The sequence below is a fragment of the Acanthochromis polyacanthus genome, chromosome 13 (assembly GCF_021347895.1).
Source record: "Acanthochromis polyacanthus isolate Apoly-LR-REF ecotype Palm Island chromosome 13, KAUST_Apoly_ChrSc, whole genome shotgun sequence".
In the NCBI taxonomy this organism is placed as follows: domain Eukaryota; kingdom Metazoa; phylum Chordata; class Actinopteri; family Pomacentridae; genus Acanthochromis; species Acanthochromis polyacanthus.
In genome coordinates, this window is record NC_067125.1 from 1,670,284 (window position 1) to 1,695,824 (window position 25,541).

The 25,541-nt window shown below is 44.8% G+C and overlaps 2 protein-coding genes across 3 annotated transcripts; one reads left to right on the plus strand and one right to left on the minus strand.

Annotated features, from left to right (window-relative positions):
* The first annotated feature begins 423 nt into the window (after nucleotides 1–423).
* On the plus strand, nucleotides 424–20,387 carry abcg1 (ATP-binding cassette, sub-family G (WHITE), member 1). Of its 2 annotated transcripts, XM_051957907.1 has the most exons (15): nucleotides 433–641; nucleotides 2,627–2,858; nucleotides 6,817–6,934; nucleotides 7,027–7,159; nucleotides 8,438–8,488; nucleotides 9,377–9,522; nucleotides 12,019–12,142; nucleotides 15,590–15,704; nucleotides 15,792–15,925; nucleotides 16,262–16,363; nucleotides 17,587–17,755; nucleotides 18,283–18,383; nucleotides 18,892–19,050; nucleotides 19,179–19,297; nucleotides 19,877–20,387. In XM_051957907.1, exons 1-15 carry the CDS (start codon nucleotides 579–581, stop codon nucleotides 20,103–20,105), a joined length of 1,995 nt encoding a protein of 664 aa, XP_051813867.1. In that variant the 5' UTR covers nucleotides 433–578; the 3' UTR covers nucleotides 20,106–20,387. The 2 variants fall into 2 exon arrangements, with proteins under 2 accessions (XP_051813868.1, XP_051813867.1); XM_051957908.1 differs by lacking the exon at nucleotides 19,179–19,297 and having other exon boundaries at nucleotides 424–641; nucleotides 19,877–20,074.
* Nucleotides 9,536–12,009, minus strand: LOC127536726 (zinc finger CCCH domain-containing protein 13-like). The gene has a single exon (XM_051957918.1). It carries the CDS (start codon nucleotides 11,147–11,149, stop codon nucleotides 10,094–10,096), a length of 1,056 nt encoding a protein of 351 aa, XP_051813878.1. The 5' UTR covers nucleotides 11,150–12,009; the 3' UTR covers nucleotides 9,536–10,093.
* Nucleotides 20,388–25,541: the final 5,154 nt, after the last annotated feature.

The following is a 25,541-nucleotide window of genomic DNA, read 5'->3' on the forward strand; positions in this document are numbered from 1 at the left end:
TGAAATCTGTCCTAAACTGCTTTAGAATGGTTGAGGCAGTAAAATCGAGAGTACAATGATACCGCCACCTCCATGCTTGATGGTAGGTTTAGAGTCCAGAGGGGTCGAAGATAAACCAGAAGACTGAAACCAGAGGGACTGAACTGAGGAGTAAATGGACAAATTTAACCAAATATTAACATGTATGTTTGTGTATTAATGATCCAGCAGGTGTAGTTGTATTTCCAGAAGACTGATGAATAAAACTGGACACCCTGTTGCTTAAAAAATATGCAAACCCAAAGATTTTCCTAATATAGCTGAAAAAAACAGCAACAGCTTGTAAATAATAAATACAAATAACCAAAAGTTTAATAAAAGACATCAGTAAAACGTGTTCTGTCGTTATTGCATGGAATTATTCTACAGGTTTTTACCTCCAGATCACAGCTTCACAGTTCAGCACGCTCTGCTCACATACAGGGGCGGGGCCAGAGTTAAGAGGGGCGTGGTTATCTGTCTGAAGGGCGTGGTCTGCGCTGATCCTCCAGCCTGCTGCAGACGGGGATCAGAGAGTGGAGAGCTGCCGTCTGTGGGACATGGCCTGTCTGATGGCTGCATGGTCCGTCCACAACCCCACCGTGACCAACTCCATCATCATGGTGAGTACAGCAGGAGGTTCTTCAGCAGAACCAGGATGGAGCCATAGATTATTTGCTTTACAAAACTGTCAAAACCGAGAACCATCACGTCCACCAGGTCTCCTCAGATGTTAAACTCTGATCTAATGTTGTTCCTCAGACTTCTGTGGAGGTTCTCAGTCATTCAGGTCCTGGAGATCAGAGGAGCTTTAGGAGAAACATCTTCCAGAACCTCCAGGTGGTTCTTCCTGAAGCTCCAACCATCTTCTCATCCTGTAGATGTTTTTCTATCTCCATGTTTCCTCTCTACTCTGCTCATCATCAGTAAATGTTCCTCCATGCTGGATGGATCTTCAAAAACCTGCTCCTCTGTTCTCTGTTTCTGCTGACTTTATTTATTCATGCAGTAGCTTTGGTTTTACTCTTTTTGTGTCTCGTTTTTGCCATTTGTCCCATTTTTGTTGTTTTAGTCGTCTTTTGTGTTAATTTTGTTGTTTTGTGTCTTGTTTTTGTTTTGTACCTAGTCTTTGTTGTTTTGTGTGTTTCATTTGTCTCTTTGTGGTCATTTTATCTCCTGCTGTACATATTCTTCTCTCTGAGGAAACACTGCCTGCAGTTCAATCTAAAACTCTGATTGTTCTGGTTCTCGGCTGAGTTGGTCCTGAAGATCCAAGGTTCAGTTTTTATAGAATCTGCTGCTTTTTCTGGAGCTTGAAATGAGGCGTGTAGAATAAAGATAAAATATAACCGTTTCATTTTCACATTTCCTGTCAGAACTACAGTCACAGATGATCCTCTGCAGATAGACACACATGACATTAACATGATCTAAACATGACATTAACATGATCTAAACATGACATTAACATGATCTAAACATGACATTAACATGATCTAACCATGATCTAAACATGCTATAAGCACACTATAAACATGCTATAAACATGATATTAATATGATCTAAACATGATCTAAACATGCTATAAACATGCTACAAACATGCTATAAACATAGTATAACATATTATAAATATGCTATAAACATACTATAAACATGCTATAACCATGTTATAAACATGCTACAAACATGCTATAAACATGTCATAACATGCTATAAACATGCTATAAACATGTTATAAGCATTCTATAAACATGTCATAACATGCTATAAACATGTCATAACATGCTATAAACATACTATAAACATGCTATAACCATGTTATAAACATGCTACAAACATGCTATAAACATGTCATAACATGCTATAAACATGCTATAAACATGCTATAAACATAGTATAAACATGTTATAAGCATTCTATAAACATGTCATAACATGCTATAAACATGCAGCGCTGCAGTGAGGTCCCGCCTGTTGTAATTAAATGATGTGCTGAATCACAGCAGCACTAACTCCTCCTCAGCTGCTTCTCCCTAACTAAGCTCTGTCCTACAGTTACCCCAGCTCTCTGCACAGGGGCAGATTAGTGCCCCGTGGGGGGGCAGGTAGATCCACACCGTCCTACATAGACAGCAGCTAATCTGACAGCAGAACAATGAGGAGCTCAGGAAGCAGAACTTCAGTCTGACAGCTGCTGGTCGGATTCTACAGATTCTACACATTCTACTGGTTCTATAGATCATACAGAGGATCTAAGGTAACATCTTAATACTAATACTATTACTACTACTAATAATAATTCAAGTTCACATCCTCACATTTAATGCTCCAAAAAACAACATGGCTGCTGCTCATCAAACTACCTAGAGTTGGTACACGCATGAACACATACATGAACATTCATGTACATACATGTACATACCTGAAGATACATGTTTACATACGTGTATATCCAGGGCATCCACAGTGATCCTTATTAATCTGGTCTTGATCCATTGGAGTGCTTCAGAGATTATTAAATTATTATTCAACAGCTGTTGGAGGAGCTCCAGTTCTGGTCCAGATGTTCCGTCGGGTTCTCACTTGGACCTCTGCTCTGTTCCTCAGAACACCAACGGGCCCCCGGACCTCATGTTGGACCCCCGGTCGGTGTGTGTTTGCATGGAGGAGGCAGGCGGCAGGCGGCCGGCAGCCAGACGGCCGGCACCACCCAGGAGGGCGGAGAACAGCCTGACGGAGGCCCAGAGGTTCTCTTCGTTACCACGACGACCAGCCGTCAACATCGAGTTCAAGAACGTGTCGTATTCGGTCAGAGAGGGACCCTGGTGGAGGAAGAAAGGTAGGAACTCACCTGGTAAAGAACCTCTTCATGAGAGGACGGTTCCTCACCTGCTTTATATGGTTCCATAAAGGTTCTCTATGGTTAGAGGAGATGTTTGATTTGGTACCAGCCTGAAGTCAGAGCTGCAGCTGGAGAACATCTGGATAGGACATCAGGAACCAGAGAAACATTTGACATCTTAAAACCTGTTGTTCCATCAGATCTACAGTCCAGAACCCAGAATATTCTATGTGTTCTAATGGAAGGAACCCAGAAATGCAAAATGATCTTATTTTTCATTTTGAAAAACTATTCCAGTGAGTAAGTTCTCTAATCAAAGCAGAACCTGGCGGATCCACAGAGAACCATTTATGGTGCCTGAAGGGACCATTCTTTACTCTTTGATGGTTGTTCTTTTGAAGAAACTCTTTGAAGACATTATTCTTGAGGGAACCTCTTACTAAAAGGTTCTTGGTGGAGCTAAAAGGTTCTCCTAAGGCGTGGCTGTGAAGAATGGCATGTGGTTCTGGTCTGAGTTCTGTTTCTGGATGATCCAGATGTTTCAGGACGGCCTTGCCTTGAGGTTCTTCATCCTGTTTGGTTGTTCTGTGTTGTTACCTGGCAGGTAGAAGTTCCTGCTGGTTCTCAGAGTTCTTCAGGTTATACTGTTGCTCACTCAGCTGGTAAAGACAGAAATAGCTCCTCTGGTCTGGAGGGTTCTATTTAAATCTCAGATGGAACCTCTGCAGATGTTTCCACCTCTCAGGTCAGAGAACACATTAGATCCCATAGATCATCAAACGTCTGGTTCTCAAAAAGTTTTTCTGAGACGTTCCATCAGGAAAAAGAACCAAGGTTGAGCTTCAGACTGAGAGGATTCATCAAAACCGCTTCATTTAAACTTTCACTAGAAAGAAAACATTCATCTAATCAGGAGAACCAGAACCAGAACCTTCCTCCTAATTCTGGTTCTCCAGGACTGCGTCAGGCCGAAGTTGGAACCACTTCAGACACCCCCAACAGGTTCACTCCAGGTTCTTCAGTTCTCAAACCAAATGTTCCAGGTGGTGGTCAGGTGTTTCCAGGTGTTTCCAGGTGTTTCCAGGTGTTTCCAGGTGGTCAGGTGACTACAGGTGTGTGTTCTCTCCGTGGATTATGGGCTGTAATCTGTTAATCTGCCTCCTGCTGGAAATAGCTGCAGCTCAGATTAGAACCAGGAACATGTTCTGATCTGTTCTCTCCTTTAATGATCAGCTGAAGGAACCAGGAAGCAAACAGAGACAGTGGAGCCCCTGTGAGGTGTTTGGGTTCTCCACCGACAGGAACATGAAGGTTCCACTAGTCCTCAGTGATTCCTCAGACAGAATACAACACAGAATGATCCGATGCATCACTTCCTGTCCTCATGTTGGACATTTCTGTCTTTTTATCCACATTTGGATCCACTTTGGATGATATCTGAGTTCCCTGAGACGATGACAACGAACATTAAACACTGTTTTAAACATTTTGTGGGTTATTTTGGACATTTTTTTAGTCATTTTAGTCATTTTTTGGGTGGTTTTGAACATTTTTGAGTGATGTTGGGTCACTTTTGACATTTTTGAGGCAATTTAGGCATTTTTTGTTATTTGTGACATTTCTGGGTAAATTTAGATTTTTTTCGGGTCATTTTAGGCATTTTTTGGATTATTTTTTTGGTGTCATTTTGTACATTTTTGGGTCATTTTTACCATTTTGGGTAATTTTACGCATCTTTTTCAGTGTTTCTGAATTTTTTTGGATCATTTCAGACATTTCTTGAGGCATTTTGTCCATTTTAATGAGAAACATTTGTGATAAACTGTGAGATTTATCCGAGCTGCCAGCAGGTGTTCAGACTGTAAAATGTTAAATGTTTGTACGTTCGGCTCAGCAGCAGCTTTGGATGCTCGTCTGTGTGAAAGCTGAACAGAAGCTGCTGTGAAGTGAAATCAAAGCAGATTCAGTGAATGTGGGAAGAAAAGCTCAGATCCAGTTTCAGCTTCTCACAGAGGAACAAAAGAACGTGAGGAGAACCAGAGCTGCAGGAACAAAGAGTCCAGAACTGAGGATTTAAAGGAACCTTCAGGAACTGATTTAACCTCCAACAGGTTTGATTATTAACACTCAGCTGGTTGTTTTGTTAATAAAATGTATTCATATGCAGTAAAAAGGAAGGTTTCACTCTCTTTTATTTAAACATGAATAAATACAGTTATTTAGAGGCTACTTTGTTTTATTTATGTTTAAAATGGGACAGTTGACATAACAGATAACAGCAGTAATTAATTAACATCTACACATGATTCTCCTGTGAATATCCCTCTATCAGTACCACACATACATATGGATAGAAACTGCTTTTATATTCTATGTGAACATGCAGGTCTGTGTCATTTTATCTGATTCCATTTAGTTGTTCTTCATAGTAAAGATCAGGGGAGTCAAAGTCATCTCAGCCCAGTCTGATCTCCAGTAGAACCAGTAAAACCAGTAAAACCAGTAAAACCACAGCGTAATAACCTCTAAATAACCACAACTCCTAATGGTTCCTTTGTTTTAGTTAAAAAATGTTCACATTTAAGGAATTATCTTTTTTACTAAACATCATGAACAACCTGAACTTTCTGAAGAAAAATAAATTCAGTTTCATCCACATTCATCCTCAGTTTATCATTTCCACATTACAACTTCAGATCACAGAGTGTCTACAAAGAAACACAACATTTAGTCACCTGGAGCTGAACCAGAGGATTTACTGGAGGATCAGAACAACTGGTTAAGGTCTAGAAATTATCTAAAATTTACAGTTTTACTAATTTACAGTAAATGTCGTCTCTGTAACTTCTACTTTTTGTGAAGTCCCAAATGGACCCTCTGGAGGGCCGGTTTTGGCCACGGGCCGCATGTTTGACACCCCCGGCGAAAATAATCAGAGTAGAGGAGTCCAGATAGTGACGTCATCAAGTAAACCAGTGTTCTAAATGCATGTTAACGACACGTTCTCCTGTTCTCAGGAGTCTGTACTGCTGGCTGATGGGGAGTCCGTCCCAGACCGACCTGACAACAGTAGTTCATTAGTTCCACGTAGACGGAACTTTTCCTTCCACGTCCTAGTCCTACATTTGAGAAACACTGCTTTAACATCAGATTCCACTACATAGATCCCTCTGACACTATCACACATAAACGCACTGCACATGACCCTTTATCTCCATCACATATGCCGGTATTACAGTGATTGGGCCAGTAAACTGCTGCGATGGTTTTATGGTTGTTTTGCTCTACAGTATCTACATATTTTTAAGTCATTTTGGACGTTAATCACATCATTAAACTGTTTTCAGTTCCACTGCTGCGACTGATTTAGAGGAAGAACTGAGTTCAGCCTCCAGTCTTTAGATGCTCTTCCATCATTTTCAGTCTGTAGATTTTCGTTTCTAGTTGCTGTTTTCTGTTGAGTTGACCTTCAGCGAGTCGCAGCCTTGAGTCATTTCCAGTCTCAAGACTTTTGCTTCGTTGACAGCTGCTTTCTGTTTCCATTCTGGTGACTTTTATTTCACTAGCGTTTGTTTACGGTACGCTATAGTAGTGTTACAGTGTTTTATATTGTGTTTTGTTGTGTCTCTGGGGGTTACTGCCGGTCAGATTAAAGCTCTAATCTCATTAAACACAGTTCAGCCTCCATCAGTAGATTAGCTCCTTCTCTGTTTCCATGGTAATGCCACATCTATGGTCGTTATTCAGATCTCTGCAGGTTTCTTTATTTATTTCTGAACAGATCTCTGCAGGTTTCTTTCTCTCCATCGTCTCGTCCCTGGAGCTGGACGGTTTATTTCCCAGGTGTTCTGGTTAAATCTCAATGTGAGAACTGCCTCCTGATGGAACCGGAGCCACAGAAGAACAAAGAGCTGCTGTGGGAACCTTCAGGCTCTTTGTCTGTGTTATCTCTCAGGTTACAAAACACTCCTCAAAGGCATCTCTGGGAGGTTCACCAGCAGGGACCTGGTGGCCATCATGGGTCCGTCTGGAGCTGGGAAGTCCACGCTGATGAACATCCTGGCCGGCTACAGGTGAGTCTGCTGTGTTCAGGTACGTTCAGGTGGATGTGGTGCATTCAGGTGCATTCAGTTGCTGTTTTTCTGAGTGTTATTTCTGTGAGCAGGGAGACGGGGATGAAGGGGGAGATCCTGATCAACGATCAGCCCAGGGACCTGCGTTCCTTCCGGAAGGTTTCCTGCTACATCATGCAGGACGACATGCTGCTGCCGCACCTGACTGTGCACGAGGCCATGATGGTAGGAGCGCCAACACAGTGCCAGCGCAGTGCCAACGCAGCGCCAACGCAGCGCCAACGCAGCGCCAACGCAGCTCTAAAGCAGCTCTAACGCAGCGCTAACGCAGCTCTAACGCAGCGCTAACGCAGCGCTAACGCAGCTCTAAAGCAGCTCTAACGCAGCTCTAACGCAGCGCTAACGCAGCTCTAACGCAGCGCTAACGCAGCTCTAAAGCAGCTCTAACGCAGCTCTAACGCAGCGCTAACGCAGCTCTAACGCAGCGCTAACGCAGCTCTAAAGCAGCTCTAACGCAGCTCTAACGCAGCGCTAACGCAGCGCTAACGCAGCTCTAAAGCAGCTCTAACGCAGCGCTAACGCAGCTCTAACGCAGCTCTAACGCAGCGCTAACGCAGCTCTAACGCAGCGCTAACGCAGCTCTAACGCAGCTCTAACGCAGCTCTAACGCAGCGCCAACGCAGCTCTAACGCAGCGCCAACGCAGCTCTAACGCAGCGCTAACGCAGCTCTAAAGCAGCGCTAACGCAGCGCTAACGCAGCTCTAACGCAGCTCTAACGCAGCGCCAACGCAGCGCCAACGCAGCTCCAACGCAGCGCTAACGCAGCTCTAACGCAGCTCTAACGCAGCGCTAACGCAGCTCTAAAGCAGCTCTAACGCAGCGCTAACGCAGCTCTAACGCAGCGCTAAAACAGCTCTAACGCAGCTCTAACGCAGCGCTAACGCAGCTCTAACGCAGCGCTAACGCAGCTCTAAAGCAGCTCTAAAGCAGCTCTAACGCAGCGCTAACGCAGCTCTAACGCAGCGCTAACGCAGCGCTAACGCAGCTCTAACGCAGCGCTAACGCAGCGCTAACGCAGCTCTAACGCAGCGCTAACGCAGCGCTAACGCAGCGCTAACGCAGCGCTAACGCAGCTCTAAAGCAGCTCTAAAGCAGCTCTAACGCAGCGCTAACGCAGCTCTAACGCAGCGCTAACGCAGCGCTAACGCAGCGCTAACGCAGCTCTAAAGCAGCTCTAACGCAGCTCTAACGCAGCGCTAACGCAGCGCTAACGCAGCTCTAAAGCAGCGCTAACGCAGCGCTAACGCAGCTCTAACGCAGCGCTAACGCAGCGCTAACGCAGCTCTAACGCAGCTCTAACGCAGCGCTAACGCAGCGCTAACGCAGCGCTAACGCAGCGCCAACGCAGCTCTAACGCAGCGCCAACGCAGCGCCAACGCAGCGCTAACGCCGCTCTAACACAGTTTCTCCTGCATCAGAGCTAAACTTCCGTCTGGTTGCAGGTTTCAGCCAACCTGAAGCTACAGGAGAAGGAGGAAGCTCGCAGGGAGATGGTGAGTTCAGAGTTTAACTGTCAGAACCACAAACAACCAGAAAGACGAGTTCAACATAGAAACACTGGAAAAACACACAGAATCATCAGAGTTTCATCTGAGAAGCGTTGTTCTGCCAGGAAAAATGTGAGCCTAAAACAACAACATTTGATCAAAATCACCATATTCTATGTGTCACTTAAAAATGTACGGAAAATAAATGCTTGGAGCAGATTCTGCTAAAAGTAAAGCACAAGACTGAACCAAAACCACTGAAAGTAAAACCAGAAACAGCAGAAAATCAAACCTGAAACACAACTTAAAAGAAAAGAACTCCATTTATCAGTCAGAAACTAGAAACAAGAAGAAGCAAATTCAGTATTCAACTTTCTGACTGTCCTTAAAAGTCACATCTGTGATGTTCAGTCTGGAAAACTAAAATGGATGTTTCATTTATTCTACGTCTCTCATTTAAAAATTCTGTTAAAACCTTCTTCCTCCTGGTTCTGGTTCTGGTTCTCCAAGACTGACTCATTCAGAGTTTCAGGTTGAACTGCAGCCAGAGAGACTAAAATAAAGTCAGCAGAAACAGAGAAGAGAGGAGCAGGTTGTTGGAGATCCATCCAGCATGGAGGAACGTCTACAGATGATGAGCAGAGTAGAGAGTAAACATGGAGATAGAAAGACATCTACAGGAGGAGGAGACAAGACCACCACAGAGAGACATAAAAGGACATGAAGAAGATAATATGACAAAAGCAACACACAGAACAACACAGACAAGGTACAGAATAACATAAACAAGAATAAAAACGGCATAAACAAGACTCAAAATGACAAAAATGAAAGACAAAACGACGTCTCTGGTTCTGACGGTCCCTCATTAAGTTCTGGTTCTGGTCTGTCCAGGTCCGGGACATCCTCATGGCTCTGGGTCTGCTGGACTGTGCTAAAACCAGGACGTCTCACCTGTCGGGGGGTCAGAGGAAGAGGCTGGCCATCGCTCTGGAGCTCGTCAACAATCCTCCCGTCATGTTCTTCGATGAACCCACCAGGTAGAAACACAACAGATATCTGGTTCCTAGACATTCTCCAAAGGTTCTGGGGGGAAAGAAACACTGAACGTCATCACAGCACGGTGGTGGCAGCATCATGATGTGAAGCATGGTGGAGGCAGCATGTTTTTCATGAATTATTAGATGTTCAGAGCATCAGGACTTCTCGAAGACATCTAGAAGACATCTATCTAGAACCCTGCTAGTCATGACAGCACCTCAGAATACTACTTCCTGTCCGAGTTCCTGTAGATTCTTTTCGCCAAAATAAAACTTTTCTGACTAAAAACTCCAAGGTTTATTCCACACAAACCTGTTCTTCTTTTACCAGTGTCTGCAAAAGTTAGCTTCACTGTGGTGTCAACAAGTTGAAGAACAGTGCAAGACCTGGTGTCTGGTCTGACCATGGTCTTTGGTCTCTGGTCTCCTCTGATCCTAGTCTCTGGTCTCTGGTCTCTTCTGATCCTGGTCTCTGGTCTCTGGTCTCCTCTGATCCTGGTCTCTGGCCTCCTCTGATCCTGGTCTCTGGTCTCTTCTGATCCTGGTCTCTGGTCTCTGGTCTCCTCTGATCCTAGTCTCTGGTCTCCTCTGATCCTAGTCTCTGGTCTCCTCTGATCCTGGTCTCTGGTCTCCTCTGATCCTGGTCTCTGGCCTCCTCTGATCCTGGTCTCTGGTCTCTGGTCTCTTCTGATCCTGGTCTCTGGTCTCTGGTCTCCTCTGATCCTAGTCTCTGGTCTCCTCTGATCCTAGTCTCTGGTCTCCTCTGATCCTGGTCTCTGGTCTCCTCTGATCCTAGTCTCTGGTCTCCTCTGATCCTGGTCTCTGGTCTCCTCTGATCCTGGTCTCTGGCCTCCTCTGATCCTGGTCTCTGGTCTCTGGTCTCTTCTGATCCTGGTCTCTGGTCTCTGGTCTCCTCTGATCCTTGTCTCTGGTCTCCTCTGATCCTAGTCTCTGGTCTCCTCTGATCCTGGTCTCTGGCCTTCTCTGATCCTGGTCTCTGGTCTCTGGTCTCCTCTGATCCTGGTCTCTGGCCTCCTCTGATCCTGGTCTCTGGCCTCCTCTGATCCTGGTCTCTGGTCTCTGGTCTCCTCTGATCCTTGTCTCTGGTCTCCTCTGATCCTAGTCTCTGGTCTCCTCTGATCCTGGTCTCTGGCCTCCTCTGATCCTGGTCTCTGGTCTCTGGTCTCCTCTGATCCTGGTCTCTGGCCTCCTCTGATCCTGGTCTCTGGTCTCTGGTCTCTTCTGATCCTGGTCTCTGGTCTCTGGTCTCCTCTGATCCTAGTCTCTGGTCTCCTCTGATCCTAGTCTCTGGTCTCCTCTGATCCTGGTCTCTGGCCTCCTCTGATCCTGGTCTCTGGTCTCTGGTCTCCTCTGATCCTAGTCTCTGGTCTCCTCTGATCCTAGTCTCTGGTCTCCTCTGATCCTGGTCTCTGGTCTCCTCTGATCCTTGTCTCTGGTCTCCTCTGATCCTGGTCTCTGGCCTCCTCTGATCCTGGTCTCTGGTCTCTTCTGATCCTGGTCTCTGGTCTCTGGTCTCCTCTGATCCTTGTCTCTGGTCTCCTCTGATCCTGGTCTCTGGTCTCTTCTGATCCTGGTCTCTGGTCTCTGGTCTCTGGTCTCCTCTCATACTGGTCTCTGGTCTCCTCTGATCCTGGTCTCTGGTCTCTGGTCTCTTCTGATCCTGGACTCTGGTCTCTGGTCTCCTTTGATCCTGGTCTCTGGTCTCTGGTCTCTTCTGATCCTGGTCTCTGGTCTCTGGTCTCCTCTCACACTGGTCTCTGGTCTCTGGTCTCCTCTCACACTGGTCTCTGGTCTCCTCTGATCCTGGTCTCTGGTCTCTGGTCTCCTCTCACACTGGTCTCTGGTCTCCTCTGATCCTGGTCTCTGGTCTCCGGTCTCTTCTGATCCTGGTCTCTGGTCTCTGGTCTCCTTTGATCCTGGTTTCTGGTCTCCCCTCTGATCCTGGTCTCTGGTCTCTGGTCTCTTCTGATCCTGGTCTCTGGTCTCTGGTCTCCTTTGATCCTGGTTTCTGGTCTCCCCTCTGATCCTGGTCTCTGGTCTCTGGTCTCCTCTGATCCTGGTCTCTGGTCTCCGGTCTCTTCTGATCCTGGTCTCTGGTCTCTGGTCTCCTTTGATCCTGGTCTCTGGTCTCTGGTCTCTGGTCTCCTCTCACACTGGTCTCTGGTCTCTGGTCTCCTCTCACACTGGTCTCTGGTCTCCTCTGATCCTGGTCTCTGGTCTCTGGTCTCCTCTCACACTGGTCTCTGGTCTCCTCTGATCCTGGTCTCTGGTCTCTGGTCTCCTTTGATCCTGGTTTCTGGTCTCCCCTCTGATCCTGGTCTCTGGTCTCTGGTCTCTGGTCTCCTCTGATCCTGGTCTCTGGTCTCTGGTCTCCTTTGATCCTGGTTTCTGGTCTCCCCTCTGATCCTGGTCTCTGGTCTCTGGTCTCTGGTCTCTTCTGATCCTGGTCTCTGGTCTCTGGTCTTGTGTCCTCAGTGGTCTGGACAGCTCATCCTGCTTCCAGGTGGTGTCTCTGCTCAAAGCTCTGGCTCAGGGAGGAAGAACCATCATCTGCACCATCCACCAACCATCGGCTAAGCTGTTTGAGCTGTTCGACAAGGTGACAGCGACACAACAACACAGCTACACAACAACACAACTACACAACAACACAGCTACACAACAGAACACCTACACAATAACACAGATACACAACAACACAGCTACACAATAACACAGATACACAACAACACAGCTACACAACAGAACAGCTACACAACAACACAGCTACACAATGGAATAGCTACACAACAACACAGCTACACAACAACACAACAACACAACTACACAACAACACAGCTACACAACAACACGACTACACAACAACACAGCTACACTACAGAATAGCTGCACAACAACACAGGTACACAACAGCACAACAACACAACAACACAACTACACAATAACACAGATACACAACAACACAGCTACACAACAGCACAACAACACAACTACACAACAACACAGCTACACAACAGAATAACTACACAACAACACAGCTACACAACAACACAGCTACACAGCAACACAGCTACACAGCAGAACAGCTGCACAACAACACAACTACACAACAACACAGCTACACAACAGAACAGCAACACAACAGAATAGCTACACAACAACACAGTTACACAACAACACAGCTACACAGCAACACAGCTACACAGCAACACAGCTACACAGCAGAACAGCTACACAACAACACAACTACACAACAACACAGCTACACAGCAGAACAGTTACACAACACAAATACACAACAGAACAACTACACAACACAGCTACACAACAGAATAGCTACACAACAACACAGCTACACAACTGAATAGCTACACAACAACACAACTACACAACTACACAACAACACAGCTACACAACAACACAGCTACACAACAGAACAGCTACACAACAGAACAGCTACACAACAACGCAGCTACACAACAGAACAGCTACACAACAGAACAGCTACACAACAACACAACTACACAACAACACAACTACACAACAGCACAGCTACACAACAACACATTTACACAACACAGCTACACAGCAGAACAGCTACAAAACAGAACAACTACACAACAGAACAGCTACACAATCAACTGCACAACCAGGGTTCTCGGCAGAATTTTTTTTCAGCGTAACGGCAGGTCCTCCTGCGCGCGCAATAGACGGGAACGGGTCAATCGACAGGAAAGTACGGCTGAGGTGGGGAGACATAAATTAACCTAGATAGGCACCCAGTCGATAAAAACAAACACACATGGCGTTATCTGTCAAAATAACAGCAGTGGCCCTAATTACAGTGTTAACCCTTCCTGTTCGGCCCGACCGTGGTCAGGAAGCCCGGGGTTAACCCCCTTCACTTCCTCAGCAGCCGTAGAGGCAAAGACACAGGAGCCCAGCCGTATCGAAGAACACTGCAGCCTTTATTGTCTATAAACAGTGGCTGAACCGCACTGTACCACCAACCAGCAACTACACACCTCTCCACCTCTACCGACTGCACAGACTGCCCGTCTGTCTCACTTGCTCCCCCCCCCCACACACACACACACGCTGCTCTCTCTCCCTCTCTCATGACGGAGCCACACACTCTCATAACAAACAGCGTAATCTTTGAAATGCGCTGGCGTAGCGGCCCTAATCACAGTGTAATCTTTTAAACTGAGCGTAACGGGCCGTTAAGACTGCGTAACGGACCGTTAGACAGTGTAATGGGCCGTTAAGACTGCGTAACGGACCGTTAGACAGTGTAATGGGCCGTTATGACAGCGTAACGGGCCATTACGCTGAAATGCGCTGGCGAGAACCCTGACAACAAACAACAAACAACTACAGAACACAATACACAACAAACAACTACACAATAAACTACACAACTACACAACAAGCTACACACCAGACCCAGCAGCTCCTCCAGGAGACCAGGTTATGTTTTTAGTTTATTTCATGATTCTGAGAAAATACAAGAAAACATCTACAGTACTGTGACTGTGAGACGTTTAGGGAGCATCAGTAAACTACAGCGTCTACTGGTGACTGTGAGGCGTTTAGAGAGCGTCAGTAAACTACAGCGTCTACTGGTGACTGTGAGGCGTTTCGGGAGCATCAGTAAACTACAGCGTCTACTGGTGACTGTGAGGCGTTTCGGGAGCATCAGTAAACTACAGCGTCTACTGGTGACTGTGAGACGTTTAGGGAGCGTCAGTAAACTACAGCGTCTACTGATGACTGTGAGACGTTTAGGGAGCATCAGTAAACTACAGCGTCTACTGGTGACTGTGAGGCGTTTAGGGAGCATCAGTAAACTACAGCGTCTACTGATGACTGTGAGACGTTTAGGGAGCATCAGTAAACTACAGCGTCTACTGGTGACTGTGAGACGTTTAGGGAGCGTCAGTAAACTACAGCGTCTACTGATGACTGTGAGACGTTTAGGGAGCGTCAGTAAACTACAGCGTCTACTGGTGACTGTGAGGCGTTTAGGGAGCGTCAGTAAACTACAGCGTCTACTGATGACTGTGAGACGTTTAGGGAGCGTCAGTAAACTACAGCGTCTACTGGTGACTGTGAGGCGTTTAGAGAGCGTCAGTAAACTACAGCGTCTACTGGTGACTGTGAGGCGTTTCGGGAGCATCAGTAAACTACAGCGTCTACTGGTGACTGTGAGGCGTTTAGGGAGCGTCAGTAAACTACAGCGTCTACTGATGACTGTGAGACGTTTAGGGAGCGTCAGTAAACTACAGCGTCTACTGGTGACTGTGAGGCGTTTAGAGAGCGTCAGTAAACTACAGCGTCTACTGGTGACTGTGAGGCGTTTCGGGAGCATCAGTAAACTACAGCGTCTACTGGTGACTGTGAGACGTTTAGGGAGCATCAGTAAACTACAGCGTCTACTGATGACTGTGAGACGTTTAGGGAGCGTCAGTAAACTACAGCGTCTACTGGTGACTGTGAGGCGTTTAGAGAGCGTCAGTAAACTACAGCGTCTACTGATGACTGTGAGACGTTTAGGGAGCGTCAGTAAACTACAGCGTCTACTGGTGACTGTGAGACGTTTAGGGAGCGTCAGTAAACTACAGCGTCTACTGGTGACTGTGAGACGTTTAGGGAGCATCAGTAAACTACAGCGTCTACTGGTGACTGTGAGGCGTTTAGAGAGCGTCAGTAAACTACAGCGTCTACTGGTGACTGTGAGGCGTTTAGAGAGCGTCAGTAAACTACAGCGTCTACTGGTGACTGTGAGACGTTTAGGGAGCATCAGTAAACTACAGCGTCTACTGGTGACTGTGAGGCGTTTAGGAAGCATCTGGAAACAGGATGTGAGGACACTTCAGGTTTAACCTGCAGACAGGTAGATCTGTGGTTTCCAGAACAGAACCAGTTGATGTATGTGTGTGTTCTGCGACATATGTTCTACTACGTGTGTGTGTTTTCTATTAAGTGTGTGTGTGTTCTGTGATGTGTGTGTGTTCTATGACGTGGTGGTATCTGTGTGTTGCAGCTCTACGTTCTCAGTCACGGTCAGTGTATCTACAGAGGACAAGTGAGCAGCCTGGTTCCTTATCTGAGACGCCTCGGACTCAACTGTCCCACCTACCACAACCCTGCTGACTTTGGTGGGAAACACTGTCAGTCTGTAACCTGTCTGTCTGTCTGTCTGTGTGTTATTAACCTGTCCCTCTCCCTACCTGTCTCTTTGCCAGTGATGGAGGTGGCTTCAGGTGAATACGGGGACCAGATGGTCTGTCTGGTGAAAGCTGTCCAGGATGGGAGGACTGAGGATCCTCAGACAGAGCTGAACGGAGACTCCAGTCTCCACCCGCTGCTGTGGCAGGAGGTGAAAACAAACAGACTCAAACCCAGCGCTGTGATTGGTTCGTTAAAAACACCTGTAATTCATGAAGAACATGATGGCAGGAGTCCTTAGTGACCAGTAGATAACAGGCTTCAGTCCGTTCAGTTCCACAACATTTTGTCTCTTAGTTTTTAATAATCAGTGGCCGAATGGCCACTCAACATTCTGTCTTCAGTTCTAGTTGTTTTTAATTTAGTGGACATTAGAAGATCACCCAGAAGATCAGGAAACACCACAACCCTCAGACTGCTGTTATAAATTGTAATAAACAGGAAGTTAAGGTTGTCTTTCATTACATTTCCTCTTTGTGTTTTCCAGGAGAGTTGTTCTTCTGAAGGTTGTCACAGTTTCTCAGCCAGCTGTATGACTCAGTTCTCCATCCTGTTCAGGAGGACGTTCACCAGCATCCTCAGAGACTCGGTAAATCCCAAATCTAACCTTAACCTAACCCTATACTGACAGTAAACTAACCCTACACGTACCCTACACTAACTCTACACTAAAACTAAACTAACCCTACACTAACCCTACACTAAAACTGAACTAACCCTACACATACCCTACACTAAAACTAAACTAACCCTACACATACCCTACACTAAAACTAAACTAACCCTACACATACCCTACACTAAAACTAAACTAACCCTACACATACCCTACACTAAAACTAAACTAACCCTACACTAACCCTACACTAAAACTAAACTAACCCTACACATACCCTACACTAAAACTAAACTAACCCTACACATACCCTACACTAAAACTAAACTAACCCTACACATACCCTACACTAAAACTAAACTAACCCTACACTAACCCTACACTAAAACTAAACTAACCCTACACATACCCTACACTAAAACTAAACTAACCCTACACTAACCCTACACTAAAACTAAACTAACCCTACACATACCCTACACTAAAACTAAACTAACCCTACACATACCCTACACTAAAACTAAACTAACCCTACACTAACCCTACACTAAAACTAAACTAACCCTACACATACCCTACACTAAAACTAAACTAACCCTACACTAACTCTACACTAAACTAAACTAACCCTACACATACCCTACACTAAAACTAAACTAACCCTACACATACCCTACACTAAAACTAAACTAACCCTACACTAACCCTACACTAAAACTAAACTAACCCTACACTAACTCTACACTAAAACTAAACTAACCCTACACATACCCTACACTAAAACTAAACTAACCCTACACTAACTCTACACTAAACTAAACTAACCCTACACATACCCTACACTAAAACTAAACTAACCCTACACATACCCTACACTAAAACTAAACTAACCCTACACTAACTCTACACTAAAACTAAACTAACCCTACACATACCCTACACTAAAACTAAACTAAGCCTACACATACCCTACACTAAAACTAAACTAACCCTACACTAACTCCACACTAAAACTAAACTAACCCTACACATACCCTACACTAAAACTAAACTAACCCTACACTAACCCTACACTAGGATCAGATTTGGTGGTCGGTGGTGAGCCGGTGATAAACAAACATTTCTGAGTAAATGACCTGTATAATAAAACCGGTTGGGTTCCATCTCAGTAAGAGGTGCTGTCATTGGTGGAGCAGGTGCTGACTCACCTGAGGATCTCGTCTCATATCGGGATCGGTGTTCTGATTGGTCTTCTCTACCTGGGCATCGGCAACGAGGCCAAGAAGGTTCTCAGCAACTCTGGCTTCCTGTTCTTCTCCATGCTGTTCCTGATGTTCGCCGCTCTGATGCCCACAGTGCTCACCTGTGAGTTCAACACCTGGACCCAGAACACGCTAATCACCTTTTCACGCTGTAGAGAACTTAAATGTAGGAACCCCAAAGGAGCCTCTGAGTTCCAGGTCCTTGAAGTCCATAGACAAGAACATCCCCTGAAGAAAGTTCCAGAGTAGACCTACCGACAACTGGACAGTTGTCAGTAGGTCTACTCTAGAACTTTCTCCAGCTGTCAGTAGGTCTACTCTAGAACTTTTTCCAGTTGTTGGTAGGTCTGCTCCAGAACTTTCTCCAGCTGTCAGTAGGTCTGCTCTAGAACTTTCTCCAGGGGACGTTCTCCTTTCCTGCTTCCAGTCTTTACATTTAGTCTCACTTAGAACATTCCAGGTCCTTGAAGTCCATAGAGGTGGGTCCAGATTTATCACTTTTTAATGGACTTTTTCAAAACTTCATCAGTCCAACAGATAGAACCATGACATCTAGGATTAGAAACACATCTGAGTCCTGATAAAACCTGCAGGACCAGAGCGAGTCTTCAGTGTGATTGTGTGTTTCAGTTCCTCTGGAGATGGGAGTGTTCCTGAGAGAACACCTGAACTACTGGTACAGTCTGAAGGCGTACTACCTGGCTAAGACCATGGCCGACGTCCCCTTCCAGGTGAACCAGCTTCTCTAAAGACGACACGTTTCTACACTAGACTGTAAATATGATGATTGTGATGGACTTCAGAGATTCAGAGGAAAATATTTTGTTTCTGCAGATTCATAAAAGTTTATAAAACATGAATAGCAACAGAAATCAGCCAACAGACCTGATCACCGACAGAACAGAAATTATTCTTTATCTTCTGAATAATCACCTGCACAAGACAACAATCAAATCAAATTAAACTTTATTTATAGAGAACTTTTCTTAGAGTCAAAAATGCAACACAAAGTGCTGTACAACATTTAAAAACAATAAAAACATGACAATATGACAAAAACTAGACACAAAATGACAAAACAAAAAGTGAAATAAAACAAGAAAGAACAGATGAACCTGTACACCTGTACCCATGTACCTGTCCAGCTGTTTACCTGTCCAGCTGTTTACCTGTCTGACCCGTACTGGTGCAGGTGTTTACCTGTCCAGCTGTTTACCTGTCTGACCCGTACCGGTGCAGGTGGTGTTCCCGGTGGTGTACTGCAGCATCGTGTACTGGATGACGGCTCAGCCTCCGGACGCCGGAAGGTTCTTCCTCTTCCTGTCTCTGGGCGTCCTCACCTCCCTGGTGGCTCAGAGTTTGGGTCTTCTGATTGGAGCTGCCTCCACCTCGCTGCAGGTTAGCCCCGCCCCCTCACCTCTGTGTGTGTGTGTGTGTGTGTGTGTGTGTGTGTGTGTGTGTGTGTGTGTGTGTGTGTGTGTGTGTGTGTGTGTTCACCTGTGGCTCAGGTGTGTTTGTTCCTGCAGGTGGCCACGTTTGTGGGTCCAGTCACGGCAATCCCGGTTCTGCTGTTCTCCGGGTTCTTCGTCAGCTTCGACACCATCCCCTGGTACCTGCAGTGGATGTCCTACATCTCTTACGTCAGGTGGGGGCGCCATTAGAGAAGACCTCACAGCTGGCCCCTTCATCCAAGCAAAATAAAATAAAATGAAAAAGACTGAAGGAAAATAAAACCAAAACAGTTAAATGAAATGAACTCATGAAGCTATTGCTGATGAGAAGCTACCTTAGAAATTATGGTTATTAGTTCCAGGTTTCTGTCGTGCAGACGAGCTGCTAGAAGATCCCTGGACCAGCTGGTCCACGTCTTCTCAGGTTCTGTCTGTGTGAGTCTCCATGTTCTCCCTGCTGGGTTCTCACTGGGTTCTCCAGCTCTAGTCCACAGACCTGCTGAGGTTACCAGTGGTTCTAGACTGTCTGTAGGTGTGAATGATGGTCTGGTTGATGCACCATTACCTGTCCAGGTGAAGCTCCACCCTCAGGCAGCTGAGATAGGCTCCGCCCCCCACGAAGGATTAAACGAAGTAAACTGTAACTAGAGATTGTCACAGTTTACTTCATCTGAAGGACCAGAAGATGGTTCCTCGTGTAGCAGGTTCTAGTAGTTGATCCTCCAGACAGCAGGGGGTGCTGCAGCTCTGACCGTCCTCTAACCCTGTTCCAGGTACGGCTTCGAGGGCGTCATCCTGTCCATCTATGGTCTGGACCGAGAGGATCTGCACTGCGACGAGGATGACAACTGCCACTTCCAGAAGTCCGAGGCCATCCTGAAGGAGCTGGACATGCTGGAGGCCAAACTCTACCTGGACTTCATCGTCCTCGCCGTCTTCTTCTTCTCCCTCAGGCTCACCGCCTACTTCGTGTTGCGCTACAAGATCAGCTCTGAGAGGTAGACCTTCTGGAAGAGGTAGACCTTCTGGAAGAGGTAGACCTTCTGGAGGACCATGAAGAGATGACGTGAAGGTTCTGCAGAACCCGGAGCTGGACTCCTGGTTCCTGCAGGTTCCACGAACACAGAACTTCCTAACATGAGATGTTAAAGGTTCTCAGGACTCTTCAGTAGCTGAAGCTCACAGACTGTATCTCTCTGATCTATAAAAGATCATTTCATGTTTTATCATCTGCACTGTTTCTGAAGCTCCAGTTCTCTGTGAAACATTAAACTTTGGACTTTGGTTCTTCAGAACGTTCTTCACCAGATCACTAACTGAAGAAGCTCTCTATTTAGGAGACGGTTCTTCATCTACTTTATCAAATCAAATCAAATCAAACTTTATTTATATAGCACCTTTCATCCATTTAAAATGCAACACAAAGTGCTTCACAAAATAAAAGAATAAAACAACAGAGAGAATAAAAAACATAGTAAAACCAACAATATATATATATATATATATATATATATATACATACATACATTATGTTCTTTGAAGGTTTTCCGTATTTATTGGAGATCTTTGGTTTGAAGTTAACATGATCTGGATGATAAAACATCAAAAAACAGAGGACTGTTCTTCACAATTCCATAAATTACAAACTGGTCTCTTAGAACATGTTGTTCTGTCTGACCAACATCCAGAACCAGAACTAATAAACAAGTTCTAATCTAATGTTCTCACGTTAAAGTTACTCAGAGCAGAACCAGCTGGTCCACCAACGTTCTCCAGGGCACTTTTGATGGTTCTTAAAAGAATAAATACAAATAATTTATAATAACTATTACAGTTTCAACTAGAGAACCACTCAGGGACGGAGTACTACCAAGGCTGCTCAGTCCAATGAGAAATCTTTAACAAATCTCCACATTTATCCAAAATTATTAGAAATTGGTCCAGAACTTGTTCAAAAAATACTCTTTTCCTGTTCACCATCTGTCCACAATGAGTTCAACATCTAGGATGGCTGAGAAGGGTTCCAAAGATGACTAAAAACAATGAAAACACGTCCAGAAGGACTCAAATGTGACCTCAATAAGTGTGTTCTCCAAATGTTGTCAAAAAAAATTGAATCTAAATCTGTTGGTTCATTTTTGATGAACCAGAAATAGACCAACGGCTGTAACGTTACAGACAGACAAACCAACGCCGATCGTCACATAACTTCCAACAAAAATGACAAAAATGAGAGGTGGAACGTCTTAAAGAACCTTCAAGAACCTACAAGGCAAGTCTCTTGTAGGTTCCTGAAGACGTTCTTTTGGCCCTTGTGTCATTTCTGACCTTCCCTGAATGTTTAATCTACAGACAGATGATGGAAAATTATTTAAAGACCTGAGAACAGGTGAGAACAGGTGAGCAGCTGTTACCTGAGAACTTGATGCTGCCTCCAGGACCACTCCTCACAACCAGGGGGCAGAAAAAAGCAGCAGGTTGTTTTCCAGCCGTCATTAAAACTGATGCGAAGAAGAATACGACGAAGAAGAAGAAGAAGGAGGAAAAGAAGGAGGAGAAGGAGGAGGAGGAGGAGGAGGGGGAGGCCAGAGCCCTGTTGGCCAGGTGCAGCTCAGGTGTTGGTGTGAATCCAAGTGAGTTTGTTCAAGTAACTGAACTGTTCAGCTGGTTTTCTAAAATATCATTACAGGTCTGAGGATTAAAACTGTAGAAGCTGAACCAAGTTCTCCTCAGATCTTCAACTTCTGCTGGACCATATCTGACCAGCTGGAGATGTTTAATCTGATCGATCTGGTCCTTCCTGAGATCAGATGCTGATAAATTTACCGTTGACCGGTTTCAGCAAGTCTGTGTTCAGCTTTATAAACACTAACTAGTTATAATGACTTCAACAGCCTGACTGATGTCCCGGACCCCCCCTCTGCTGGCTGGACAAACACACAGCATGTTCTCTATTATGTTCTGGATTTCCATCCATCCATTCATCCTCTATCCACCACTTTATCCTCACTAGGGTCATGGGGGGTGCTGGAGTCTATCCCAGCTGACTGAAGGCAGGGGACACCCTGGACAGGTCACCAGTCTGTCACAGGGATGTTCTGGATTTAATGCAGATAAATGAAGGATTCTTTCAGGAGAACTTTCTGGTGGTTCATCTAGAAATTATTCCATCTTTTCTTGCTGTTCTCCTCTGGATGTTCTTCTGTTTGGGTTTAATCCATGTATCTGTATCATGAACCAGAACATTTTGCTTAGAGTTTTTTTTGTGGAACTAAAGGTAGTCCTTCTATGGTCTCACTGTGAACAACCACTGTGGTTCAAGTTGGAACCTTTATTTTTCTGATGAAAGGTGCTGCAAACATCAGTGCTGCTGTTGATTTTAACAACAGTATCAATGATTTTACAATCAAATTTGCAACTCATTTGAAGCAAATTAATGTTCCCTCCTTATCGTCCAGCAATCAGTTAACGATGATTATCGTTAATTGATTGCGGCAAACTGAAATCCTAATATTTATCAGAAACACCAAAAGAAGGTGTTTTGTGATGGATTCCGGTGACTGAAGCCGAGAAAACTAAGTACAAACTTGAGCACAAACTCATTTTACCCTGTTTTGTAACTAATGACAAATGTATACACGTGTTTATGGATGTTTAATGGTTGGAGTTCATTAATGAAGTCCCTGAAGTGGAATGTTGTCCGAACGTCAACACGTCCGTCCCTGAGGCGTCCTTTCATCAGCCACACTTTCCAATAATTCCCTCTGAAGGAAATTACAGTGAGAACCAGAGAGACCAATCATCCTGAGCAGACCTCTGACTGGTCTGACTGGTCCACACAGGACAATAATGACGTCCCTTTGGACACACCACACTCGGGAGTTTGTCCAACATCCCAGCATTTTGTTTGTATGAGTCTAATGAGACATGAAATGTAACTTTAAATCTAAGAACAACTCTGTTTCATCTTTCTGCTCTTTGAAGCTAATGCTGAGAATTAATACAGATAACGTCTTTGCAGTTCATCCCAAACCCAACAGTCCGAGTTGTGAAGCCTCAAATCAAATCAAGTTCAGCTCTGTAGCACGTTTGAAGCAACCTGAGTCCATCACCTCGCTGCACATCTTACCAGTCAGGCATCAGGATGAGACTTATACAACCACTTTGTAAAGTCAGACTGCATAAAACACGAAACCCAGCAGAACGGGATTGTTTGTATTAAGACGACTCAGGACAACCAAACACCACTGAGAATATGTATGCCTGGAGATTTTTCTGAAAAATATGAATGGAGGAGGAACATGTGGTTTAAGGAGGATCTGCCAGCTGTTCCTGTAAAGGAACCATGGTCATTCTAAGATGACCTGAAGGCAGTGCTGCAGTTATTCCAGGACTGAGCTGCACCTAGAGTTTCACTTCACACATTTAAATGAACACGACTGACTGTGATGGAAACATTTAAAATGATCCGCTCAGTGAAATCTTCACTGCAAATCAAATCTGATGCTTTCTGATCTGATGGAGCCATCCAGATGTTCAGCTTCATTTTAGGCCCTGCAGCCTGAGACACGAGACACAACATGACCATAAAGAGACAAAAGTGTTCCCAAGAGGCATCACATCACTTCATCAAGACACAAGACAGTAAAAACAAGATACAAGACATCATAAAGGAAACAAAGAAAATGACAGAGGAGACAAAACGGCCACAAAGAGGCAAAAGTCTGACAAAGAGACTAGCTGTTTCTAGCATGAATAAGACTGAAAAGAACCAAAACAAGACTGAACATGATGAGAACAAGACTGAAAACTACCAAACAAGACCGAACACAACCAAAACAAGACTGAAAAAGAGCAAAACAAGACTGAACACGACTAAAACAAGACTCAACATGACCAAAACAAGACTGAAAAAGAACAAAATAAGACTGAACATGACCAAAACAAGACTCAACACGACCAAGACTCAACACGACCAAAACAAGACTGAAAAAGAACAAAATAAGACTGAACATGACCAAAACAAGACTCAGCACGACCAAAACAAGACTTAACACGACCAAAACAAGACTGAAAAAGAACAAAACAAGACTCAACACGACCAAAACAAGACTGAAAAAGAACAAAATAAGACTGAACACGACCAAAACAAGACTCAACACGACCAAAGCAAGACTGAAAATGAACAAAACAAGACTGAACACGACCAAAACAAGACTGAAAAAGAGCAAAACAAGACTGGACACAACCAAAACAAGACTCAACATGACCAAAACAAGACTGAAAAAGAACAAATAAGACTGGACATGACCAAAACAAGACTCAACACGACCAAAATAAGACTCAACACGACCAAAACAAGACTCAACACGACCAAAACAAGACTGAAAAAGAATAAAACAAGACTGAACACGACCAAAACAAGACTCAACACGACCAAAACAAGACTGAAAAAGAATAAAAAAAGATTGAACACGACCAAAACAAGACTGAAAAAGAATAAAAAAAGACTGAACACGACCAAAACAAGACTCAACACGACCAAAACAAGACTCAACACGACCAAAATAATAATAATAATAATAATAATATTAATAATAATAACTAGAAAAGCACTCGGAGAGCGGATACCTCCGCCATCTCGTTTGTCTGTCCGTCTGTGTGTGTGTGTGTCCATGTGTGTGTGTGTCTGTTTGTCTGTTAACAGCATAACTCAAAAAGCCATGGACGGATTTTCACCAAATTTTTACAGGATGTCCGGAAGAGCATGAGTAAGAATCGATTAGATTTTGGAGGTGATCTGAATAACCGTCTGGATCCAGGAATCCAGAATCCAGCCTAGCGGCTGCCTGGCCACCTGGCAGCCATCTCTCAATTGTCCTTCGACCTTCAAAAAATTCCTGGATCCAGACGGTGATTCAGATCACCTCCAAAATCTAATTGGTTCTTACTCATGCTCTTCCGGACATCCTGTAAAAATTTGGTGAAAATCCGTCCATGACTTTTTGAGTTATGCTGTTAACAGACAAACAGACACACACACACACACACACACAGAAGGACAGACAAACAAACTCCGGTGATTACATAACCTCCTGGCGGAGGTAATAATATGTTCAATTTGTATAGCGCCTTTCACAAACCCAAGGTCACTTTACATGAACAAAGAGAACAACAACAAAACAAAAACAAAACTACAAGGAGGAGGAGGCAAAATGATTACTGAAAAGATGAGTTTTGAGCAGAGATTTGAAAGTAGAGAAGGAGTGACAATCACGGAGGGATTGGGGGAGTGAGTTCCAGAGCTTCGGGGCAACAGCACTGAAAGACTGCCCCCCCCCACGGAGAGAGTTTGGTTTGAGGGATGGAGAGGAGGTTGGAGCTGGAGGACCGGAGAGAGCGAGAGGGTGAGTAGGGGGTCAGAAGTTCATTGAGGTA